This window comes from Callorhinus ursinus, unplaced genomic scaffold, assembly GCF_003265705.2.
Source record: "Callorhinus ursinus isolate GAN/ISIS: 27379988/994484 unplaced genomic scaffold, GSC_fseal_2.0 scaffold10, whole genome shotgun sequence".
Lineage (NCBI taxonomy): Eukaryota > Metazoa > Chordata > Mammalia > Carnivora > Otariidae > Callorhinus > Callorhinus ursinus.
The window spans coordinates 23,426,881-23,447,523 of NW_027397072.1; the positions used below are offsets into that span (position 1 = coordinate 23,426,881).

General features: G+C 42.4%; 1 protein-coding gene across 4 annotated transcripts in view; it reads left to right on the forward strand.

Moving 5' to 3' along the window:
• The window catches only part of PLB1 (phospholipase B1), a 136,726-nt gene that overhangs the window by 10,578 nt on the left and 105,505 nt on the right, over positions 1–20,643 (forward strand). For 3 of the 4 annotated variants that reach the window (XM_073897188.1, XM_073897190.1, XM_073897189.1), the window contains exon 1: positions 3,055–3,247. In XM_073897188.1, the coding sequence (XP_073753289.1) occupies positions 3,193–3,247 (55 nt within the window). In that variant the 5' untranslated portion in view covers positions 3,055–3,192. Of the gene's footprint in view, positions 1–3,040; positions 3,248–20,643 lie in introns of those variants that run through there. The other variant, XM_073897191.1, reaches the window with a different exon arrangement.

A 20,643-nucleotide genomic window follows, 5' to 3' on the forward strand; every position in this document is an offset into this window, starting at 1 on the left:
TGGCTGGGTGATAGACATTGGGGAGGGCATGTGCTATGGTGAGTACTGTGAATTGTGCAAGACTGTTGAATCACAGATCTGTACTTCTGAAACAAATAATGCAATATATGTTAAGAAAAAAAAAGATAGCAGGAGGGGAAGACTGAAGGGGAGTAGGTCGGAGGGAGAGACGAACCATGAGAGACGATGGACTCTGAGAAACAAACGGAGGGTTCTAGAGGGGAGGGGGGTGGGGGGACGGGTTAGCCTGGTGGTGGGTATTAAAGAGGGCACGTTCTGCGTGGAGCACTGGGTGTTATGCACAAACACTGAATCATGGAACACTACATCAAGAACTAATGATGTAATGTATGGTGATTAACATAACAATAAAAAATTTAAAAAAAATAGGCACTGATGGGAACCCCTTCCTGTCCTCGATGATAGGCTGCTGACATATACTTCCATCACATTGGTGGAACTCACCCAGGAGTCAGGGCTAGGTTTTCCTTATTGAAAAAAAGAACAATTTCACCTACTCTCTTCTCACAACTGCTAAAACGTTTGACTTGTACTTTCTTCCCAAGTCACGGAGCCAATCACAGGCATTGTCTTTAGGAGCTAGCACAGGGAATTCGGCATAGCTGCATCTTTAACCAGAGGGAAGAACAAACCTGTTTTCTTTTGCTTGAAGCCTAGGGATTTCTTTGTGGAACTAATCTACTGCTGTCTGAGAGAGTGATTTTCAATTTCTTTTTTACTGACCCATTTTAAGAAACGCATTTTGCATCACTGCCTGTGACTAAAATAAGTTTCCCAAAACATCAATTACCCATACTATATGCAATGCCCTCAGATATTTTTATTCTATTTAATTTTTTTAATGGACTGTGCAGTCCACCAAATTAAATTCATGGGATAATAATAGGTCGTAACCCCAGTTTGAAAGACACTCTTCAGCGGCCAGTGCCACTGTAATCCACATGGGCCCTGTGGCCGAGGATTGGTCTAGCACCCCCTAGTGGATTTTTGGACAGCAGCAAGCGCTCAGCTCCTTCAGTCACCAAGATGCCCTCTGAGGGAGGCATGGACTGCCACCCCCCAGGAAGATTTGAATCCACGGGCCCGTGCCTTTCCCAAAAGGAACATCTGCTGATTGTTGCTAACATTTGAAATGGAGCATCTTCCCTCCTCTGGGATATGTCTTCTTAGGACATTTTAGCAGCAAAATTCAGAGAAGAAATTTTTATTAAAAAGTGGTGGAGCTTGTCGAGTACTGGCCCTTGTGTTTTCACAGCTGCTAAGATCACATAGATACTCTGCTAATTAAGCTGATGCATGTGAAGAGCACCCACAGTGCCTGGTAAGAGTGCCCAAGAGTTGTTATTCCCCCACTGCCTCTCAGCTGATGAGGATTCCTTGATGTGTTGACCAGATTCCAAGATTTCTTTTACCTAAGTCTGTCCTATACCAAAATGCCTCACAAAGTTTGGAAGTGTTTTTAAGTCATTTCTCAATGTTTCTAAATGTAGAAGAGGTTAGAGGTTGGTGTGTTTGCTAACCCAGGTTGGCCATGGTGGTTGTGCCGAGAAGTATTAAGAGGTAGAAGCAAATGCATGGATTATAAAGCCAGGCTATTTCTGCCCATTTCCCATGATGTGTCCCACTCTACTGGCCCCAGCTGAGTGGGGACCAGTGACCTTTTATTCAGTCCAAGTAGGTTCAGGGATGCTCCTCAAAGCTGCTGGTGGCATGGAGGGACTCCTGCCATCCTTAGTAATGGGACAGTAGCTTTGAGCTTTGGGTCTCTTGTTGAACTTGTGGGCAGTTGGTGAAGATAACACGTGTCTGATGTTCAGGAGCATTTATGCCCAAAGGGCCCTTGCAAGCCCCTCCTTGGGTATATTTTCTTCTTCCTTCTCTGTATGTATTACTCTCTTCCAGGCTCTGGAACCAGCCCATAGTCAGCTGGGCCCATTGTAGCAGTGCCCACCCACGCCTGGTGTGACCCAAGTCCTCCATGCAGCTCTGAGGCTGAGGCTGAGGCATGGCTAAATCAGTGGTTACCCACAAGTCAAGTTTTATTGAGCAGATGAGAAAGGAAGACATTTTAATGTCACAGAGCCAGGAACAAAGGGCCGCCCACTTAGATTTCACTTTATACTCAAGACAACCAACCTATAACTGTGATTTGAAACATACTGAAAAATGTCAGCAGATCAAGACCTGAGGTTGAACAATAGAAACCAGCTCCAGACTCCTAGCTCCGAAGTCTGGCTCTCGGCCTTTCTGCCTAACAGTGGCCAAAATGTAAGGATGATTTAAATATATTTGTCCATATTACCCAAAGGCAAATGTTACTTGATATTTGTGGAAAATATTTGAATTTCACCCCCAAGGCATTTTGGCACCCAGGCTTTAAATTCCAACTCTGCCCAGTTTAGACCCTGCCCAGCATTTCAACTTCGATTGCTGGAAGCAAAATGCTAATTCTGTCAAATAAGTTCCAACGGCTCACCTCTCTGGCTTGGATCTCTCAATTCAACATGCAGACAATCAATGTGTGGCGTGCACATCAGGTCCAGCACTCCCACAACCCATGGCTTCGGAGGCGGGGCCAGAAACAAACCTTTTAGGATCATGCAGACCAGGGAACACAGCTGTGCTCCTCAGACACCGGGGGAAGACATTTCACACCAAGAAATCATATTCGGAGGGGGCTTTATGGTTTACAGTTGTTACAAAGTACTTTCACTCCATTTATGGCTCTTATTTCCATAGCTTACAGCTGAGAAGCTAAGGCCCGTAAAGGGACTCACCCAAGATCTCACAGCTATTGTCAATATGGGATTCCAGCCCTGTATTTCCCATCCCAAGCTCCTCCCAGCAGGCCAGAGCCCCGATACTGGCGATTTTTGGATGTCCACAATCCTAGGAGGCCGTACGAAGAGGGCTATGTGGTCCTAGTCTTTTGGCGCCTTTATCTAGAACATGCTACCAATCTTTGACCTATCTACTTTGAGAAATCTTCTGCCTAAATGTTAATATTTATCATTTACAGCCTGCCACTGCCCCCTTTCAAAGGTGAACATAGTAAAATTTATAACAGGCGTGCTATCAGACCGCAGAGGAGTATAAAGGCACGAAGACAAGCGCCAGCCTCCATCTGCGCAAGTGATTCGTCCAGGGCTGGGCCACCGGGAGGATTCTGGCATGGACCTGCAGCCATGCATCTTCTTCTTGGGGCTGCTATTGCTTCTGGGGCGAGGTAAGTCTGCCTTTGGCTCAGAGGGCAACCCGTGGGTCAGCCTGCTGGTGTCCTGTGTTGCTTAGGCACAGAGCTTGAGAGAGGAATAGCTCTTTCTCATGAGCACAGAATGCACAGGTTAGATGTAAGCAGGCTGGAATGCTGAGGTTCAAGTGCCCACGGCTGTAGGGCAAGAGGCAGGTCTGGGGCTGGGTGAGGAGAGCAGACGGGCAATAGCTGTGTGGTGCAGAAAAAAGCCATCGGTGCAGGGAGCCACAAAGACCTGGGTTCTAGTTCCTGTGCTGTGTGGCCTTGGGCAAGTTCTATCTCCCTGGACCTTGATTTCATCTCTATTTTTCTATGGGTTTTTCTTTCTTCCCATTGATTTTTAGGGGTTTTTCATACAGGGCTGTGCGCTTGCTCTTTGTGGGCGATGTGTACAGCAAATATATTCTGAAACTTGTCTTTCTGCTCTCTTTATGGAGACTTTAGATGAGCAAAATTCTGAATTTGGGGGAGGTAAATGAGGATGACCCAAATGAGAACAAATGGAGGTGATTTAGAGATTGCTGAAGCAGGGGAGTCAGCCACCATTAGTCAAGTTTGGGGGAGACTTCAAGGCAAGGGATTGGGAAAGCTTATAGTGAAAAAGGGGAAGACCTCAGGTGTGTTCTGATGGGAGGCTGTTGCCATGGGGAAGCCCAAGCCAGGCATCTTATGTGATTCATTTGGGGAACATATTTGGCTTTCTCTGGTCCTGAGTTGGAAGCGGGAACAAAAAGTAGGGAAGCTGGAATCACTGTTCCAGGCTGATGGCTGTAGAGGTGGTGGTTGGTCTGTTTGGTATTCAATCTCTCTATTTCTAAAGTTTTTAATCTTCTACTCTGGTTTCTCTTCAGACCACATAAATCTTTCACCTTTTACTAAAAGCTTTTTATCTTTTCCTTCATGGTTTGTACCCTTTGTGTCTTATTTAAGAACTCCTTTCCTACCTTACAGTCATAACGATATTATCCTATATTTCCTTCTAAAACTTCATAAATTTGCGTTTCTCATTTGGGTCTTTAGTACATCTGGGGTTGGTATTTGTGACTAGTAGAAGAAAGGAACCCAGTTTTAGCAGTTTTTTTCCAATGAAAATATGTAGTTGTCCCAGCACCATTTATGGAGAAGTCCATTGTTTCCTTACTGCTGGGAAGAGCCCCATCTGTTTCTATATAAAGGGCTTGGATGTGCTTGTATCTGTTTCAAAACTTGGCTTTATTCACCCATTTGTCCACCCCTGTGCCAATAGCACGTTGTCTTAATTCTACAGCTTTATAGTAAGTTCTATTATTTGGGAAAACGGGTCTTTCTTGTTTTTTCTTCTTAAGAAATGACTTTGAACTTCCATATAAATTTTACTTTCTGTCACTTTCTACCCCCAAAAAAACCTGTTGGGATTTTGATTGAAATTGCTTTGAATTCTATGAATCAAGTTGGGGAAAGCATACATCTTTACAATACCGAGCCTTCCAAACCAAGAACGTGTTTAGATCTACCTTCTTTAATGCTTCTCAAAGTTTTATGGTTTCTTTGGTGAGGTCTTGCACACATTTGGTTTAATTTATTCTTAGGCATATGATACTTTGTTGTATGATAGGTAGATTTTTTAATTTTTATTTTGAAAATGTTTATTGGTATACAGAATTGATTTTTATATATTAATTTTGAAACCAATTAAATTCTTATAATTTTAATAAGTTATCTGTATATTCTTTTGGATTTTCTCCATACTCAGTCCTGCCAATAAGGACGGTTTTGTTGCTCTCTTTTCAATCTATATACTTTTTCTTTCTTTTGCCTTCCTGTGCCGGCTCCACTACAATTTTTCATGGAAGCGATGCTTATTCCCAAGTCCAAAAAGAAAGTGTTTAATGGTTTGTCAGTACGTATAGTGTCTGCTCTAGGCTTTTCTGTAGATACTTTTTTTGAGACTAAGAAGATCTATTTTATTACTAATTTGTTAAGAGGTTTTTAAAAAATCATGAGTGGATATTGATTTTATCTAATACTTTTTCTGCACTTATTGAGATGATTCTGTGACTGACTCCTTTAAATTTGTTAAGGTGATAAGTTAATTGACTTTTTATTATTTTGTTCATGTTTTCAGTCATTAATTATTAGCTTTACTGAAGATCACACATTGCATTTACTTGCGCTGCCTTTTCCACCTCTTTTAATCTAGAACAGTTCTTTAGCCTTTGGTTTGTTTGTTCTTTTGTGTCACTGAAAACTTTAGGCTGGCTTTTTGTGTATGTGCACTTCAATTTGGATTTGTCCAGATTATTTCTTTATAGCTGGAATCAGATTAAACTCTTTGGGCAGAAATACAAAATAGGTCATGTTGTGTCCTTGATTTATTCCACTGGGGGATGCAGGTGATGTTGGTAAATGCCCTCCTTGGGTGACATTAAGTTTGGCAGTTTGGTTAAAGTGTGTCTGCCTCATTTCTCCCTTGTAAAGGTGCCTTCCCCCACGTGATTTATAAGTTATTTGTAAGGAGATACTGTGATACTATGTGACTATTCTTACACTCCGTGGTTTTCCCAGCCACTGATGATTCTTGCCTGAATTGATTATTACCAGGGTGGCTGTAAAATGGTGATTTAAAAATATCTCTCATGGGCGCCTGGGGGGCTCAGTCGTTAAGCGTCTGCCTTCGGCTCAGGTCAGGATCCCGGGGTCCTGGGATCGAGCCCCGCATCCGGCTCCCTGCTCCGCGGGGAGCCTGCTTCTCCCTCTCCCACTCCCCCTGCTTGTGCTCCCTCTCTCACTGTGTCTCTCTCTGTCAAATAAATAAAATCTTAAAAAACATATATATAGATCTCATTCCTTCTAGTGTCGTTAGCTGGCACTTCCCCGTTAAAAAAACTTCTCGTCTCTCTCCCACTCTTTTGATCTTTTTAATATAAAATGGGCTTATGGATTCTTTTATTAATCGGGGTATTATAATCCATTCAAGGCATTATTCATTTTGATGCTCAAGTAATTATGGATTTGGCCAGCAAGACCCCTTCACATGGCCTCCTGTTTCCCCGTCTGTTTTTTTAAGTACCTTTTAGCTTTATGAAACAAGCTATTCCAACGAATCTTATATTTTTCCTTTTTCAGCCATGCAATTAGCCATTTCTTCAAGGTTCCAATTGTTGGGGGATTTTATTTAGAAACCAAGATCTAGGTGGTAGGGGTGTTCATTGCCGCTGGAGTGTCATTACGTCCAAGCTTACTCAGTGGACATAGCTAGGAAGTACAGTTTTCTCTGTTAAAAATAAATGTATACGCCAAAGATACAAATGTAGGGATCCGAAGGGGCACCTGCACCCCAGTGTTTATAGCAGCAATGTCCACAATGGCCAAACTGTGGAAAGAGCCCAGATGTCCATCAACAGATGAATGGGTAAAGAAGATGTTATATCTATCTATCTATCTAACTATCTATCTATATATCTGCATGTGTATATGTCTACACACACACACACACACACACACACACAATGGAATACTACTCAGCCATCAAAAAAAAAGAAATCTTGTCATTTGCAATGACATCGATGGAACTAGAGGGTATTAGGCTAAGCAAAATAAGTCAATCAAAGAAAGACAAGTATCATATGATCTCACTGATATGTGGAATTTAAGAAACAAAACAGCGGATCATAGGGGAAAAGAGGAAAAAATAAAACAAGATGAAACCAGAGAGGGAGACAAACCATAAGAGACTCTTAATCATAGGAAACAAACTGAGGGCTGCTGGAGGGGAGAGGGGTGGGGGGATGGGGTAACCTGGTGATGGACACTGGGGAGGGCATGTGATGTAATGGGCACTGGGTATTATATAAGACTGATGAGTCATTGATCTCTACCTCTGAAACCAATAATACATTATATGTTAATTGAATTTAAATTTTTAAAAGAAAAAAATAAATGTATACAGATTATCTCTAACTTCAGTTAGAGTTGGACTTTCATCTCCTTCCCCCATTTCAGATTGGTTTTGACCTTCCCACTCAGTGAAAACCAAGGTTACAAAAACATCAATAAATCTATTCATTTACTGAGTCCTGTGATACATACAACATAACATCAGAATCACTCTAACAATAAGGGCACCTGGGTGGCTTAGTCAGTTGGGTGTCCAACTCTTAACTTCAGCCCAGATCTTACTCTCAGGATCATGATAAGTTCAAGCCCCAGTTGGGCTCCACATTGGGCATGGAGCCTACTTAAAAAAAAAAGAATTGCTCTAATTGCTCTAACAATAGCACCACCACAATTTCTTTGCCATTCTTTTGTCCTTAGAATATATCCCACTCAGGGTGGATAATCAAAATACTTTGTTCAAAATTACTTGGATTAATTCTTTTTCTTTTGTTCTCTCTGTATGGTTATGCTATATATTTGACATATAGTTAGGTTTGTCTCTGTTTATATTCAGTAGGGTTTCTCCCATTTTTGTTGATTTTACTTTGTTTTTTGAATATATAAAACATAGTTCTGACTTTTGAACCATGTTAATGTGAAAAAAGACACTTGGAGAAGTCGCATCCCCTTCTCTAGCCCTTCCTTCTAGCCCATTTCCACCTGTTCCTGTAAGTAACCAATTTCATTATTTTTATATCCTTTCTATATTTCTTTATGCAAGTAAACTTTATTTTTTCTTCATTCTTGCACAAATGATAACCTACTATACACTTTTTTGTATCTTAATTTTCTTCACTTAATATATTCTGAAATTATATTGTATCCATTCAGATCTTTTTCATTTTTTTCCAACTGTAGAATATTCCATTATTACCATATATTCAATGAGTCTCCTAATGTAGGCATTAGGTTTTTTCCAATATTTTGTTATTATAAGTAGTGTTGTCATAAACAATCATGTGCATATGTCTTTTTCATGTTGTTGGAGGTATAGCCTAGGATAAGTTCCCCGAACTGGGATTTCTTGGTCAAAGGGTAAATACACAGTTTTGTTAGATATTGTCAAATTTCCCTCCATAAGGATTGTACCATTTTTACATTCACATCAGCAATATATGTGAAAATGCCTTCTTCCCCAATAGTTTGACAATGGAGTATATAGTCAAGCTTTAGAATTTTGCTAAGGTCACATGTGAAAATGGTATTTTAATTTTAATTTCTCTGGTTAAAAAAGAAAGCTGAGTATCTTTTAATATTTTTATTTATTTTATTTTTTAAAAGATTTTATTTATTTGTCAGAGAGAGAGAGAGATCACAAGCAGGGGGAGCGACAGGCAGAGGGAGAAGCAGGCTCCCCACTGAGCAAGGAGCCTGAGGTGGGACTCAATCCCAGGACCCTGAGATCATGACCTGAGCCGAAGGCAGACGCTTAACTGACTGAGCCACCCAGGCGTCCTTCTTTTCATATTTTTAAAGACCATGTGGTCTCAGGTTCCAGAAAAGCAATGAAAAAGGGTTAAGTCCCAGTGAGCTAGCACTTTTCAAGACTCTGCTTGCAACATGTTTGATAATGTCCCATTATGGGGCACCTGGGTGGCTCAGTTAACCTTCCCACCCTTGATTTCAGCTCAGGTCATGAGCTCAGGATCCCGAGATTGAGCCCAGTGTGGGGCTCTGCGATGAGCGTGGAGCCTGCTTAAGATTCTCCTTCCTTCTCTCTCTCTGCCCCACCTCACCCTTGCTTGCTTGTAAGCAAGCATGCTCGTGCTCTCTCTCAATAAATACTTAAATACAATAAATACATAAAGTACTATTTGATAATGTCCCATTGGTCAAAGCAATTCATATGGCCAATCCCAGATTTAAGCAGGGGAGAAATAGACTTCTCCTCTTGCTCGAAACAACAGCAAGGTTACATTGCAAAGTGACATGCCTTCAAGGATAGGAGGACTTGGTGGCCATTTTGCAATCTACTTCATTTACCTTCATTGCTCTTTTCTGCAGGTTTTTTTTTTTTTAAGATTTTATTTATTTATTTGACAGAGCAAGAGAGCACAAGCTGGGGGAACAGTAGAGGGTGAGGGAGAAGCAGGCTCCCTGCCAAGCAGGGAGCCCAATTCAGGGCTCGATCCCAGAACCCTGGGATCATGACCTGAGCCAAAGGCAGACGCTTAACCATCTGAGCCACCCAGGCACCCCGATCTTCAGGGTTGTATTTTTTTGTTTTTTTTTTTAAAGATTTTATTTATTTGACAGAGAGAGAGATAGCGAGAGCAGGAACACAAGCAGGGGGAGTGGGAGAGGGAGAATCAGGCTCCCCGCAGAGCAGGGAGCCCAATGTGGGGCTCCATCCTAGGACCCTGGGATCATGACTTGAGCTGAAGGCAGCCGCTTAACCGACTGAGCCACCCAGGCGCCCCTTCAGGGTTTTTAATAGCTATTTTTGCATGTTTATTTTTCCAAATGAACTCAAGATTCAATTTGCCTAGCTTTAGAAAAAAAATCCATTGGCATTTTTATTGAAATTGCCTTAAATTTGTAAAATGGAACTAAGCTTATTCAGAAGTACTTAAATATTTTTATTATTATGGTTTTTTTTTTAATCTTCCACTATACTTCTAACTGGGCCAGCTCATATGTTGATATATACAAAGGCTTTTACTTTTTGTATGTTAATTTTATACTTTCTATCTTGCTAAATTATTATACTGTTGAATTAGCTTTATCATTAATTCTCTAGAGCAAGTGTACACCCATATCATCAACAATAGAGACAGTTTTCCTTCTCTTCTAATTCTTCTGCCTTTATTTATTTTTTCCTGATTGCATTGGCTAATATTTCAATACGGTGTTAAGTAGCAATGGTGGTAGTGGGGATTCTCACCTTGTTCCTGACCTTAGCAGGAGGAAAATGTTTCCCTATTCCATTGGATGGTGGCCTTTGGGAATCATACATACATACATAAAGACATACAATACATATATGTGTTTGTATGTGTTCACATTAATGAAGTATCCATAAATTTCTGTTTTCTTCAGTGTATTTATTTTTATCAGGAAAGAATGTTAAAGTTTGTTGAAAGTTTTTTCAATATTTATGGAAATAATCATATTTCCCCCTTAGAGTTATTGTTATTTTGAATTATATTAATAGATTTGCTAATATATTTTTTTAAGATTTTATTTATTTGACAGAGAGAGACACAGTGAGAGGGGGTACACAAGCAGGGGGAGTGGGGGAGGGCGAAGCAGGCTTCCCGCTGAGCAGGGAGCCCGATGCGGGGCTCCATCCCAGGACCCCGGGATCATGACCTGAGCCGAAGGCAGACACTTAACGACTGAGCCACCCAGGCGCCCCTAGATTTGCTAATATTGAGCCATCCTTGCTTTCCTGGAATAAAATCAAGTTGGTCATGGTGTATTTTGTCTTTATATACCATTGACCCTAGAACAACATGAATTTGAACCATGTGGGTCCACTTATATAAAATTTCTTTCTATAAACTTTTGGAAAAGTTTTTGGAGATGTGTGACAATTTGAAAAAAACTCACTGACAAACCACACAGCCTAGAAATATCAAAACCATTAAAAAAAAGTTAGAAATGTCACGAATGCATTAATTATATGTAGATACTAGTCTATTTTATTATTTACTACCATTAAAATATATATAAATCTATTATAAAAAGTTATCAAAACTTACAGACCATACATTATCTTTTCATTCTTGATGTCTGTTATTTGTAAAAACATACACCATCTGCAGTGTTTTGTATCTAGGTACTGCCAGATGATTCATCTTGTAAACAGATGATGTTAACTTATGGTATTGATAAACACAGTACAGTACTTTAAACTTATTTTCTCTTCCTTAACATTTTTTTAAATTATTTTTTTTAAGATTTTATTTTATTTATTTGACACAGAGAGAGAGAGAGAGAGAAAGCAAGCACAAGCGGGATAGGGGCAGAGGGAGAGGGAGAAACACGCTCCCCGCTGAGCAAGGAGCCCGATGCAGGACTTGATCCCATGACCCCAGGATCATGACCTGAGCTGAAGGCAGACACTTAACCAACTGAGCCACCCAGGCGCCCCTTAACATTTTCTTTTCTCTAGCTTACTTTATTATAAAAATACAGATTATAATACATATAAAATATGTTACTTGACTATGTTATTGGTAAGGCTTCTGGTCAACAGTAGGCTACTAGTAGTAAATTTAGGGGGGAATCAAAAATTATACATGGATTTCTGTCTATGGGAAGGGTCCATGTCCCAAGCCCCACTTTGCTCACGGGTCAAGTGTACTGCTGATTTAGTGTGCTAACACTCGTGTAGGATTTTTTTTCTTATGTGTTCATGAATGAAATTGAACTGCATTTTCTTTTTCCCCTCTGCCCTTGTTAACTTTGATACCAATGTTATACATTCTCATAAAAGGAATTTGGAAGTGTTCCTATTTTTCTGTCTTGAATAGTTTTTAATATGAATAGAACGAGGGGTGCCTGGGTGGCTCAGTTGGTGGAACATGTGACTTGATATTAAGGTTGTGAGTTTGACCCCATGTTGAGGGTAGAGTTTACTTAAAAAAAAGAATAATAATAACACCAGTTAGGTGGAATATCTAAACATCTAAAAATAAAACTCACCAATAAAGCCATCTGGGCCTGGAATATTATTTTTTGCTAGATTTTTGACTAGTGACTCAATTTTTTTTTAATCACATGACCTCACTGATGTGAGGAATTCTTTTTTTTTAAATTTTTTATTGTTATGTTAATCACCATACATTACATCATTAGTTTTTTCTTTTATTTTTTAAAATAATTTTTTATTGTTATGTAAATCACCATACATTACATCATTAGTTTTTGATGTAGTGTTCCATGATTCATTGTTTGTGCATAATACCCAGTGCTCTACGCAGAACTTGCCCTCTTTAACACCCATCACCTGGCTAACCCATCCCCCCACCCCCTCCCCTCTAGAACCCACAGTTTGTTTTTCAGAGTCCATTGTCTCTCATGGTTCATCTCCCCCTCCGACTTACTCCCCTTCATTCTTCCCCTCCTGCTATCTTCTTCTTCTTTTTTTTTTTTTTTAACTATTTAGCATTCTTTTTTTCAGAGGTACAGATCTGTGATTCAACAGTCTTGCACAATTCACGACGCTCACCATAGCATATACCCTCCCCAATGTCTATCACCCAGCCACCCCCCCCCCGGCTCACCCCTCCTCTCCAGCAACCCTCAGTTTGTTTCCTGAGATTAAGAATTCCTCATATCAGTGAGGTCATGTGATACATGTCTTTCTCTGATTGACTTATTTCACTCAGCATAACACCCTCCAGTTCCATCCACGTCGTTGCAAATGGCAAGATCTCATTCCTTTTGATGGCTGCATAATATTCCATTGTGTATATATACCACCTCTTCTTTATCCATTCATCTGTCGATGGACATCTTGGCTCTTTCCACAGTTTGGCTACTGTGGACATTGCTGCTGTAAACATTGGGGTGCACGTACCCCTTCGGGTCCCTACATTTGTATCTTTGTGGTAAATACCCAGTAGTGCAATTGCTGGATCGTATGGTAGCTCTATTTTCAACTTTTTGGGGAACTTCCATACTGTTTTCCAGTGACTCAATTTTTTTAATGGTCATAGAATTCATATCTTTTATTTCTTGTAAATATGTTTAGGAATGGGTCCATTTCAAGTAATTTTGCAAATTTTTTGCATGATTTTATATAGGATTTCTGTTGTTATTCCTTCGATGTCTGTAGCTTCAGCAGTCATGCCCTCTTTTTGTTTCCAATACTGGCTATTTGTGACTTCTTCCTTTTTCTTTGATTCATCTTGTCAGAGGTTTGTCTACCTTGTTAGTTTTTTCAAAGAACTAATTTTTGGCTTTATTGATCATCTATGTCATCCTTGTCTATTGCTGCAGAGCAAATTACCTTACATCTTACGAATGACAACTGTTTTATTTGCTCACAGTTCAGTGGATCTGCAGTTTGGGAAGACCTCAGCTGGGACATCTTGTCCCTAATCTATATGGTGTTGTATGGGACTGACCTGGAGGATCTAAAATGACACGTCTGGGGACTTGGTACTGAGATGTCCTTGTGCTCCTCCACATGGCCTTCCTATAAGGACAGCCTGGGCTTCTGTACCTTGTGACTCAGGGCCCCAGATGAGCAAAACCTGAAGCCACAGGGCCTCTTAATGCCTAGGCCCAAGAGTCATTCCTGCTGCTTCTATCGGTCAGTGCAAGTTTCAGGGCCAGCCTAGATACAAGGGGAAGGAAATAGACTTCACCTCTTGGGGGGTGGCGGGAGAAGAGTGGCAAAAGCCACATTGCCAAGGGGCATGCAGGATACAAGGAAATGCCATGGCCATCTTTGGAAAAATATACCACCATCCAAACTGTATGTTTCCTATTTCATTAATTTCCGTGAATTAATCTTGCTTGGCATTTATAGTAGATCTGAGTCTATGGCTTGCTATCTTTTATACATTTTAAAAATTCTCAGCCAGTATCTCTTGAAATATTGCTTCTACTCCATTATTTCTGTCTTTTCCTTCTGTAGTGCCAATTAAATGTCTGGTTTTCTTTATGAACCATGTCTCTTAGCCTCTTGTCCAACCATACCATCTTTTCGTCTTTCTCTACTGCATTCTAAGAAATTTATTATGACACATGCCCTAATTTATCCATTCTCTCAGTTGTATCCAATTTGCTGTTAAACCCAGTCATTGAAGATTTTGAAAATTGGCTTTATTTTTCAAATTTAATTTACATTTAGTTCTGTACCAAATTTACAATGTTACTTTTAAAAATAATTTTATGTCCCCATAAATATCAAGTTTTCTTTTCTTTTTTTTTTTTTAAACATAGTAGTTTTATAATTTGGGTGCCTGGGTGGCTCAGTTGGTTGGGCGACTGCCTTCGGCTCAGGTCGTGATCCCGGAGTCCTGGGATCGAGTCCCACATCGGGCTCCCGGCTTGGCGGAGAGCCTGCTTCTCCCTCTGACCCTCTCCCCTCTCGTGCTGTTTCTCTCTCGCTTGCTCTCTAATAAATAAATAAATAAATAAAATCTTTAAAAAAAAAATTTTGGTCTGATAATTTCATATCCAAAGTCTTGTATCTGTTTCTGCTCTATTTTTTTTCCTGCTAATTCTTGATCCTGGATACCTTGTTTCTTTCTGTGTTTAGTTATTTTTTATTGTGTGCCGCTCAGACTCCTCCAAAGGTTATTTGTTAGACTCTTCCGGGCCTAGGATGAAGACGCCTGTCTTCAGAAACTGCATAAATGTCATTCTGTCTGGCACTGGGAAAACTGACATTTGAGGGTCACTTCAAACCAAACTCACAGTGTGAGTTTCCCCAGAAGAGCCAGCCAAGCGCCACACTAACCACCATACGTATTTAACAGCTTCCCTGTAAGAGGGATATATTATCCTCATTTTACAGATGAGACAACTAAGACTCAGAAATTAAGTAACTTTCCCAAGGTTATCTAGCTATAAGTACAATAGCCAGAATTCAGTCTTGAGCCTGCATCCTAAGACAGGGCTTCTCCCCACCACCCTATGTCATAGGCCAGCCCAAGGGAGGGAAGAATCACAATTCGGCTTATTTAAGTTTGAAGGGGCTCAACCAACAACACCCATGGAAACAAGTTCCTGTTCTGAAAGTCTGAGTGTATAAAACTGAAACAGCATTACCTCAAAACCGCAGTTGGCAAGAAATCACCTATCTAATAAAGCACAATATTTGCCAGAATTCCGTTTTCCTGGAACGGGGCAGCCGTTCCCCGGGAGACTGTCATGCTGGGGAATGAAAACTCATTGCCTTGGTACGCACCCACGCCAGGCCTGCCGCTGTAAAGCCAAAGGTGGGAGCTGAGTGAACCCATCGTGTGAGGAAAGAAATACCTCTTCCCTTACTAGAACAAGTAAAGCTAGTCGACGTTTGTCTTACAGAGGCCTAGAGTCCTTCCTGGACAGAGCCCTGTACTAGGTTGCCAGCCCAGCCTTCTAGAAATACTCTCTCCAAATAAAAGTAGAAAGCAACCCTGAAGAACTTCTGGTAGCCCAGATTCTTCCAGTTACTGAAGAGAGAGGGGCGGGGACTTGCTAGAGTCCCTTATCTAGTTGGTGGCCCCGCCATCCCCAGAACTCAGTGTCAGACTCTCTTCTACAGCAGATGCCTCCATCCCCATCCCCAGCCCTGCCCCAAACCCACTCACTTCCCTCTAAATTCCTGCTCTGAGCAGCACGCCCAGTGAAGGGGTTTTCTCTGGGGGGCTCAGGAGTCCTACTCTCCTGGCTTGTCATCTGCACCTTGTAGATTTTTAGGTCTTAATTGTCAATCATCCTTTTCATCAAGTTGCATTTCTGTTACTGACAGTGAAGTGTCTGAGCACCCTTCTAAGAACCCGAGCTGAGCTGAGCCTGGCTGGTAGATAATAGACCAAAGGAAGGAACCCTCTGGAGAGAGAGAGAGAGAACTGATTTGCATAAAATCACTGGAGAAGAATTCAGTACCAAAATAGGTGAAGTAGATGTAATAAAGGCAACAGGCTTTAGAAAACGGAGAGGTGAACGTGGGTTGGAGAAGTTTCATGTGCTCTGAGGGCTGCGTGGGATCCAGATAAACACAGGCGTGGGGAGGGCATGCAAGTCGGGGAGCAGCACCCTCAGAGGGAGAGTCGGGGCTCAGCATGCCTAGTGCAGGGAGCAGGTCCGCTGAGCGGAGGGCAGGGTTGGTGTTGGGGGAGGATTTTGAAATCCAAAAATGATAGAGATTATCCTAGTGTCTTTTGGCTTAAAGAGACCTCTAAAAGGATTATTCCCAATCTTTTTTTTTTTTTTTTAAACATTAACAAAAACTGAACCCTTAGGCAGGTTAGGTTAAGTGACCTGCCCAAGGTCACGTAGCAAGCCTGGAATTTGTATTCGCTATGTGGGCAGTGGGAAGCTATTAAAGGTTCTTTAGGGCAGGGGGGGGGGGGGGGGGGGGGGGGGGGGGGGTGGGAGTGGCCTAATGCAAGCGGTATTTTGGGCAAGATGAGTCAGCCAGCTTCAGACATACAAGGCCATGCATGGAAAGAGGTAGCATGCTGGTGAATTCATGTGCCTGGCTCCAAGAAAGAGGCCCAGCGGGGAGTTTGCTTGGCTCTGGGAAGGCTGTGTGCTTTTCTCTTGCCTTAGGCAACCATCTCCTCCTATGTTCTTGCATCTCAGTGAGAACAGTGCTCTCTTCTTCACACCAGGACCTCCCAGTTATCTCTGGGAGGAGACCTTTCTGAATGGGGGGGGGGCATGAGGCCCCCACACAGCTCCCTGAGATTCCCTTCCTGTCGGAGCTCACTAATCACTGCTATGCCCATGTCTAGCTTTGAGGGTCCCTGGTCCCCTTTAAAGCTCTGGCTGGGGTTGCTGGAGCTGGGAGTGATCATGGAGATTAGTGTGGGAGGAGGAGTCTGGGCTCGGGCTGCTGAGGGACCACTTGTTCACCTTCACTAGTGGACCCTCTTCGAGTTGTCATTCCTGGCTCTGGGCCTGCCTTAACTCTTCTCCTGAGGAAGCCGAGGACAACACAATCTACAAGCCAAGCATTCCTCATCTGAGGTCATAAAGTGAGCCGGGGCAAAACCTCAAGTCAGCTGTGAATATGCCCTCTCCCATTAGGACTGCTCCCTAGAGCCTTCTTCCCTCTCCTGGGTCACAGGGGGTATGATGTTGGATACTGGGTGGGCCTCAGGAGAGGGAGACAGGAGGGTGCACTGGCCTCTGTCTGGAATGGACTCTGTCCTGGGTGGTGGGGTCTCCCTGGGGTCGTCAGCTCAGGACAGGGAGTGTGTAGAGAATGTTGGTTTGGGACTTCCCAAATCATCTCTCATGTGTTTTGTACAGTCATCAGAGTAGAGGATATGTCTACCCAGAGGTTGTGACAGCATTAATCCTATACCATTCTTTGGCATCCTCATGATAAATTGAGATTGACTAATGAGTTAGGGCAGCTAAAAAAACTGGTCTTATAGACAGGACAGAAGAATATGTTCCCATATACTGGGAACTCAGGCTACAGAACGACACACACAATAAGCCTTTTATAGAACCTTCTTTCAAAAAGACTTTGGTTCCAAGGAAAGCATATCAGACCAGGTTAAGGAAAAATCATGCCGCACTATGGACTTTTTAGTAACTTGCTGAGTGATCTCTGCCAAGTTTGCGAACCTCTCTGGGTCTTAGTTTCCTGAGACATTAAACATGATGATATCAGAGATCTGTCCACCTTGGCCCTTCTAAGACAAGCATTCAGAGGTTAGTCTAGCTACCCTAGGAAGATTCTCTGGTCCTCCATGTCACCTTCCACAGATTATGGCATGGGACCACCACCACACTGAGGGAAGGATGCTGACATCCTGTGACCCTCAGAGCACAGCACCCCCAGGTGGTCCCGTGGGGCGCTTGCTGGCAGGTGACCACAGCATCCCACAGGCCCTTGGGTGTGAATGGGAAGGAGGTGCTGCATGCAATGACAGATAAAGCCCAGAAGACCTGCTTACAGTCCAAACAGTACAGGAGACAAATACTGGCTGACTTGGACCCTCCCCTTCCTGGGTCACCAGCACAGCTCACTGCTTGGTGGAGGGCCACCCCTTGCCGGTGCGGTCTGTGTGAGCTGGTAGAAGTCATTTAGCCTCCCTGAGCCTGTAAAAATGTTAACAGGGTTATAAATCCTGCTATTACTTACCCTCTAGGGGTGCTGTGAGGACATTACACTTTTCAAAGAGCCCAAGAATTTCATGTACACCAAAGAGTGGCCTTAATTCCATAAGTGTTGGCCTTGAAAGTCCTCCCCAACTGCCCAGGGCAAGTGCCTTCCTTTCATCCAGGGAGACAAGTCGCCCCTAGCATGGGGATAGCCCTCTCCTATTCACACCGCAGTTTCTGTTCTTTGATCTGTAAAACAAGCTCAAGAGGAAGGCCAGGGAACTAGTCCTATCCGCATTTTATAGGTGAGGAAGTTGAGGTTCAGAGAGATTAATTCTTGACTGAGGTCACAAAATGGCCGTCTTTCCTTAAGGCAGGGATAGGGGTGGAAAATGGTGCCCCAGACACAGTATAAGTGGAAAAACATGAAGGAGATCTCTCAATTAAGAGAGCATGAGCTGTTTCCACTTTTGTTTTTTGAAATCACCCTACCTACCCCTGGCCATCTGTTGGGCTAACACACTTTGGGTTTCCCCAAAGAGTTGGGGCTCTCAACCTCGAAGGCACATCTACCAAAGGACCTTTAAAAACTGCTGGTGCCCAGGATACCCAGGCCCCACCCCAGGCCCATCAAACCTGAGTGTCTGTCTTCGGGGGTGCAGCAGGTGTTGGGTTGAGAACCTCTGCTTCAGAAGGTGCATCCCTAAGGAGACTCATGTGCGACTTTACCTAGCCAGGTCTGATGCTCCAATGACTCTTTGTTGGTTCCAGAACCCCAGTGGTCATGGCTCTTCCTACTTGGATGACTGATTTCAGCCGAACCTCTTTCTCCCAGTGTGCACAGATGTCTTTCTCTTTCATGCCCATCAGGGTGGAAAAGTACATGGTTTTTTTCCTTCCTGACCTTATTGAGATGGGAATCTTTCAGGGAGCTCAAAGCCCTTTGTAGACCCATGAGCTTGAGGCTAAGACCACCTTCAAAATGAGGAAAAATCCATGGGGTTCAATCATTCCACAAGAGCTTTGATCATTTCTTCCACAATACCTTGGGGTGCTGTGGGAATAGGCAAGAATTTTTCTCCCTATTTACCTGGTGGGAAGCAGAGGACTGGAGTGAAGGCCAGGTCACTCCAGGGTCTGTGGGGACAGCACCCAGGGGTCCTGAGTTTCCAGCTGGGTCTTCTAGTCCGAACACTTAATATTTGGATTCCAGACACGGGTACGCCCCCTGCAGTTACCATGGACAATTGATTCAGATCAAGTTAAAACATGAACTCTGTAGTTCTATGAGGAAATGCCAGAATGTTGAGGTTGGAAGGGTCTGAAAAGTGGTCTGTGCTAACCATCTCCCTGGTTGGACTTTTACCAGCGTCTGATACCGTGTTTTATGTTTGCATGCATTTAATCCTTCCAGTAGTCCCACAAGGCAGGTAGTACGAAACCTCATCTTTAGGTGAGGAAACAGAGGTACGGACTGACCAGATCAGGGGTGACCAAGCTCCCAACGTCTGCCTGGTATATGTGCCACCTGCCTGCCCTGATCCCTTGTCTCTGCTTGGACCAGCACCCCGAGAGGCCCATTCTTGTTCCAGGAGCTCTGGCTGTTCTACCAAGGATGACCTGTTTCCATTCTTGGTTTGGGGGTCACATGGAACAAGGCGAGCCCCCCTTTAGATGCTGAAGGAAGGTCTCCTACACCTTCCTTTAGCTTTTCTTCTCTGGTCTTCCCAAGTGTGTTTAAACAGGATATCTGTTTAGGTTCCAATGTGTCCTATGTATTTTATGATCCTTTCTCCTTTCTTGCCTTGTTTGGATTACATATTTTTGTGGTCTCAGTTCCAGCACCCTACCCTGCCCAACATGAGCTTGCTGATTATACGTGGTTTTGTTGTGATTGTGGCATTTACAATCACAACATGCATCCTTGACTTATTAAAATCTAATTAAATGAGTACTTTCATCATTTACCAGATAAAGGAAAAGCCTTATCAGTGTGACTCCATTTACTCTCTCCAAATCTGCCCACACAGCAAGATGTCACATGTTTTAAACTCCACACTACATTATTTTTATTGTTTATATTGGAGGTGGCAAATTTTTTCTATAAATGGCCAAACGGTAAATAGTGTAGGGTTTGTGGCTCATGCATGGTCTCTATCACATGTACTTCTTTGTGTTTTTTTAACTGTTGAAAATGTAGAAATCATTCTTCTCTAGAGAGCCATACAAAAATAGGCTGTGGGCAGATTTGACCCATGGGCCATTGTTTGCTGGCTTCTGTTTTATACAGTGAATATTATTTTGAATTTATCTACATATTCACTCTCTCTGTACTTTATTCCTTCTTATGTTGCTATGCTTCTATATGGGATCATTTTCCTTGTGACATTTAGAATGTCTCATTCCACCGTCTTCTGGCCTCCATTGTTTGTGATAAGTTGACTGTTAATCATGATGTTGGTCTCCTGTGTGTGATTTTCTTCTGCTGTTCTTGAAATTTTCTCCTTGGCTTTAAAACTACACCTAGACACATGAATTATTACAGTTAAAGTATCTGGGTAGAATTCTCTTTGTGTTTTTCCTCCCTTAAAGGTTTGTTGTTCTCTTTTTTTTCCCCCCCATCTTCTTTGATCTGTGGCTCAATATTTTTCTTCAAATGTGGGAAGTTTTCAGCCATTAATCTCTTCAAATCCCTTTCTGCCTCTTTCTCTGCTTCTGCTGGGACT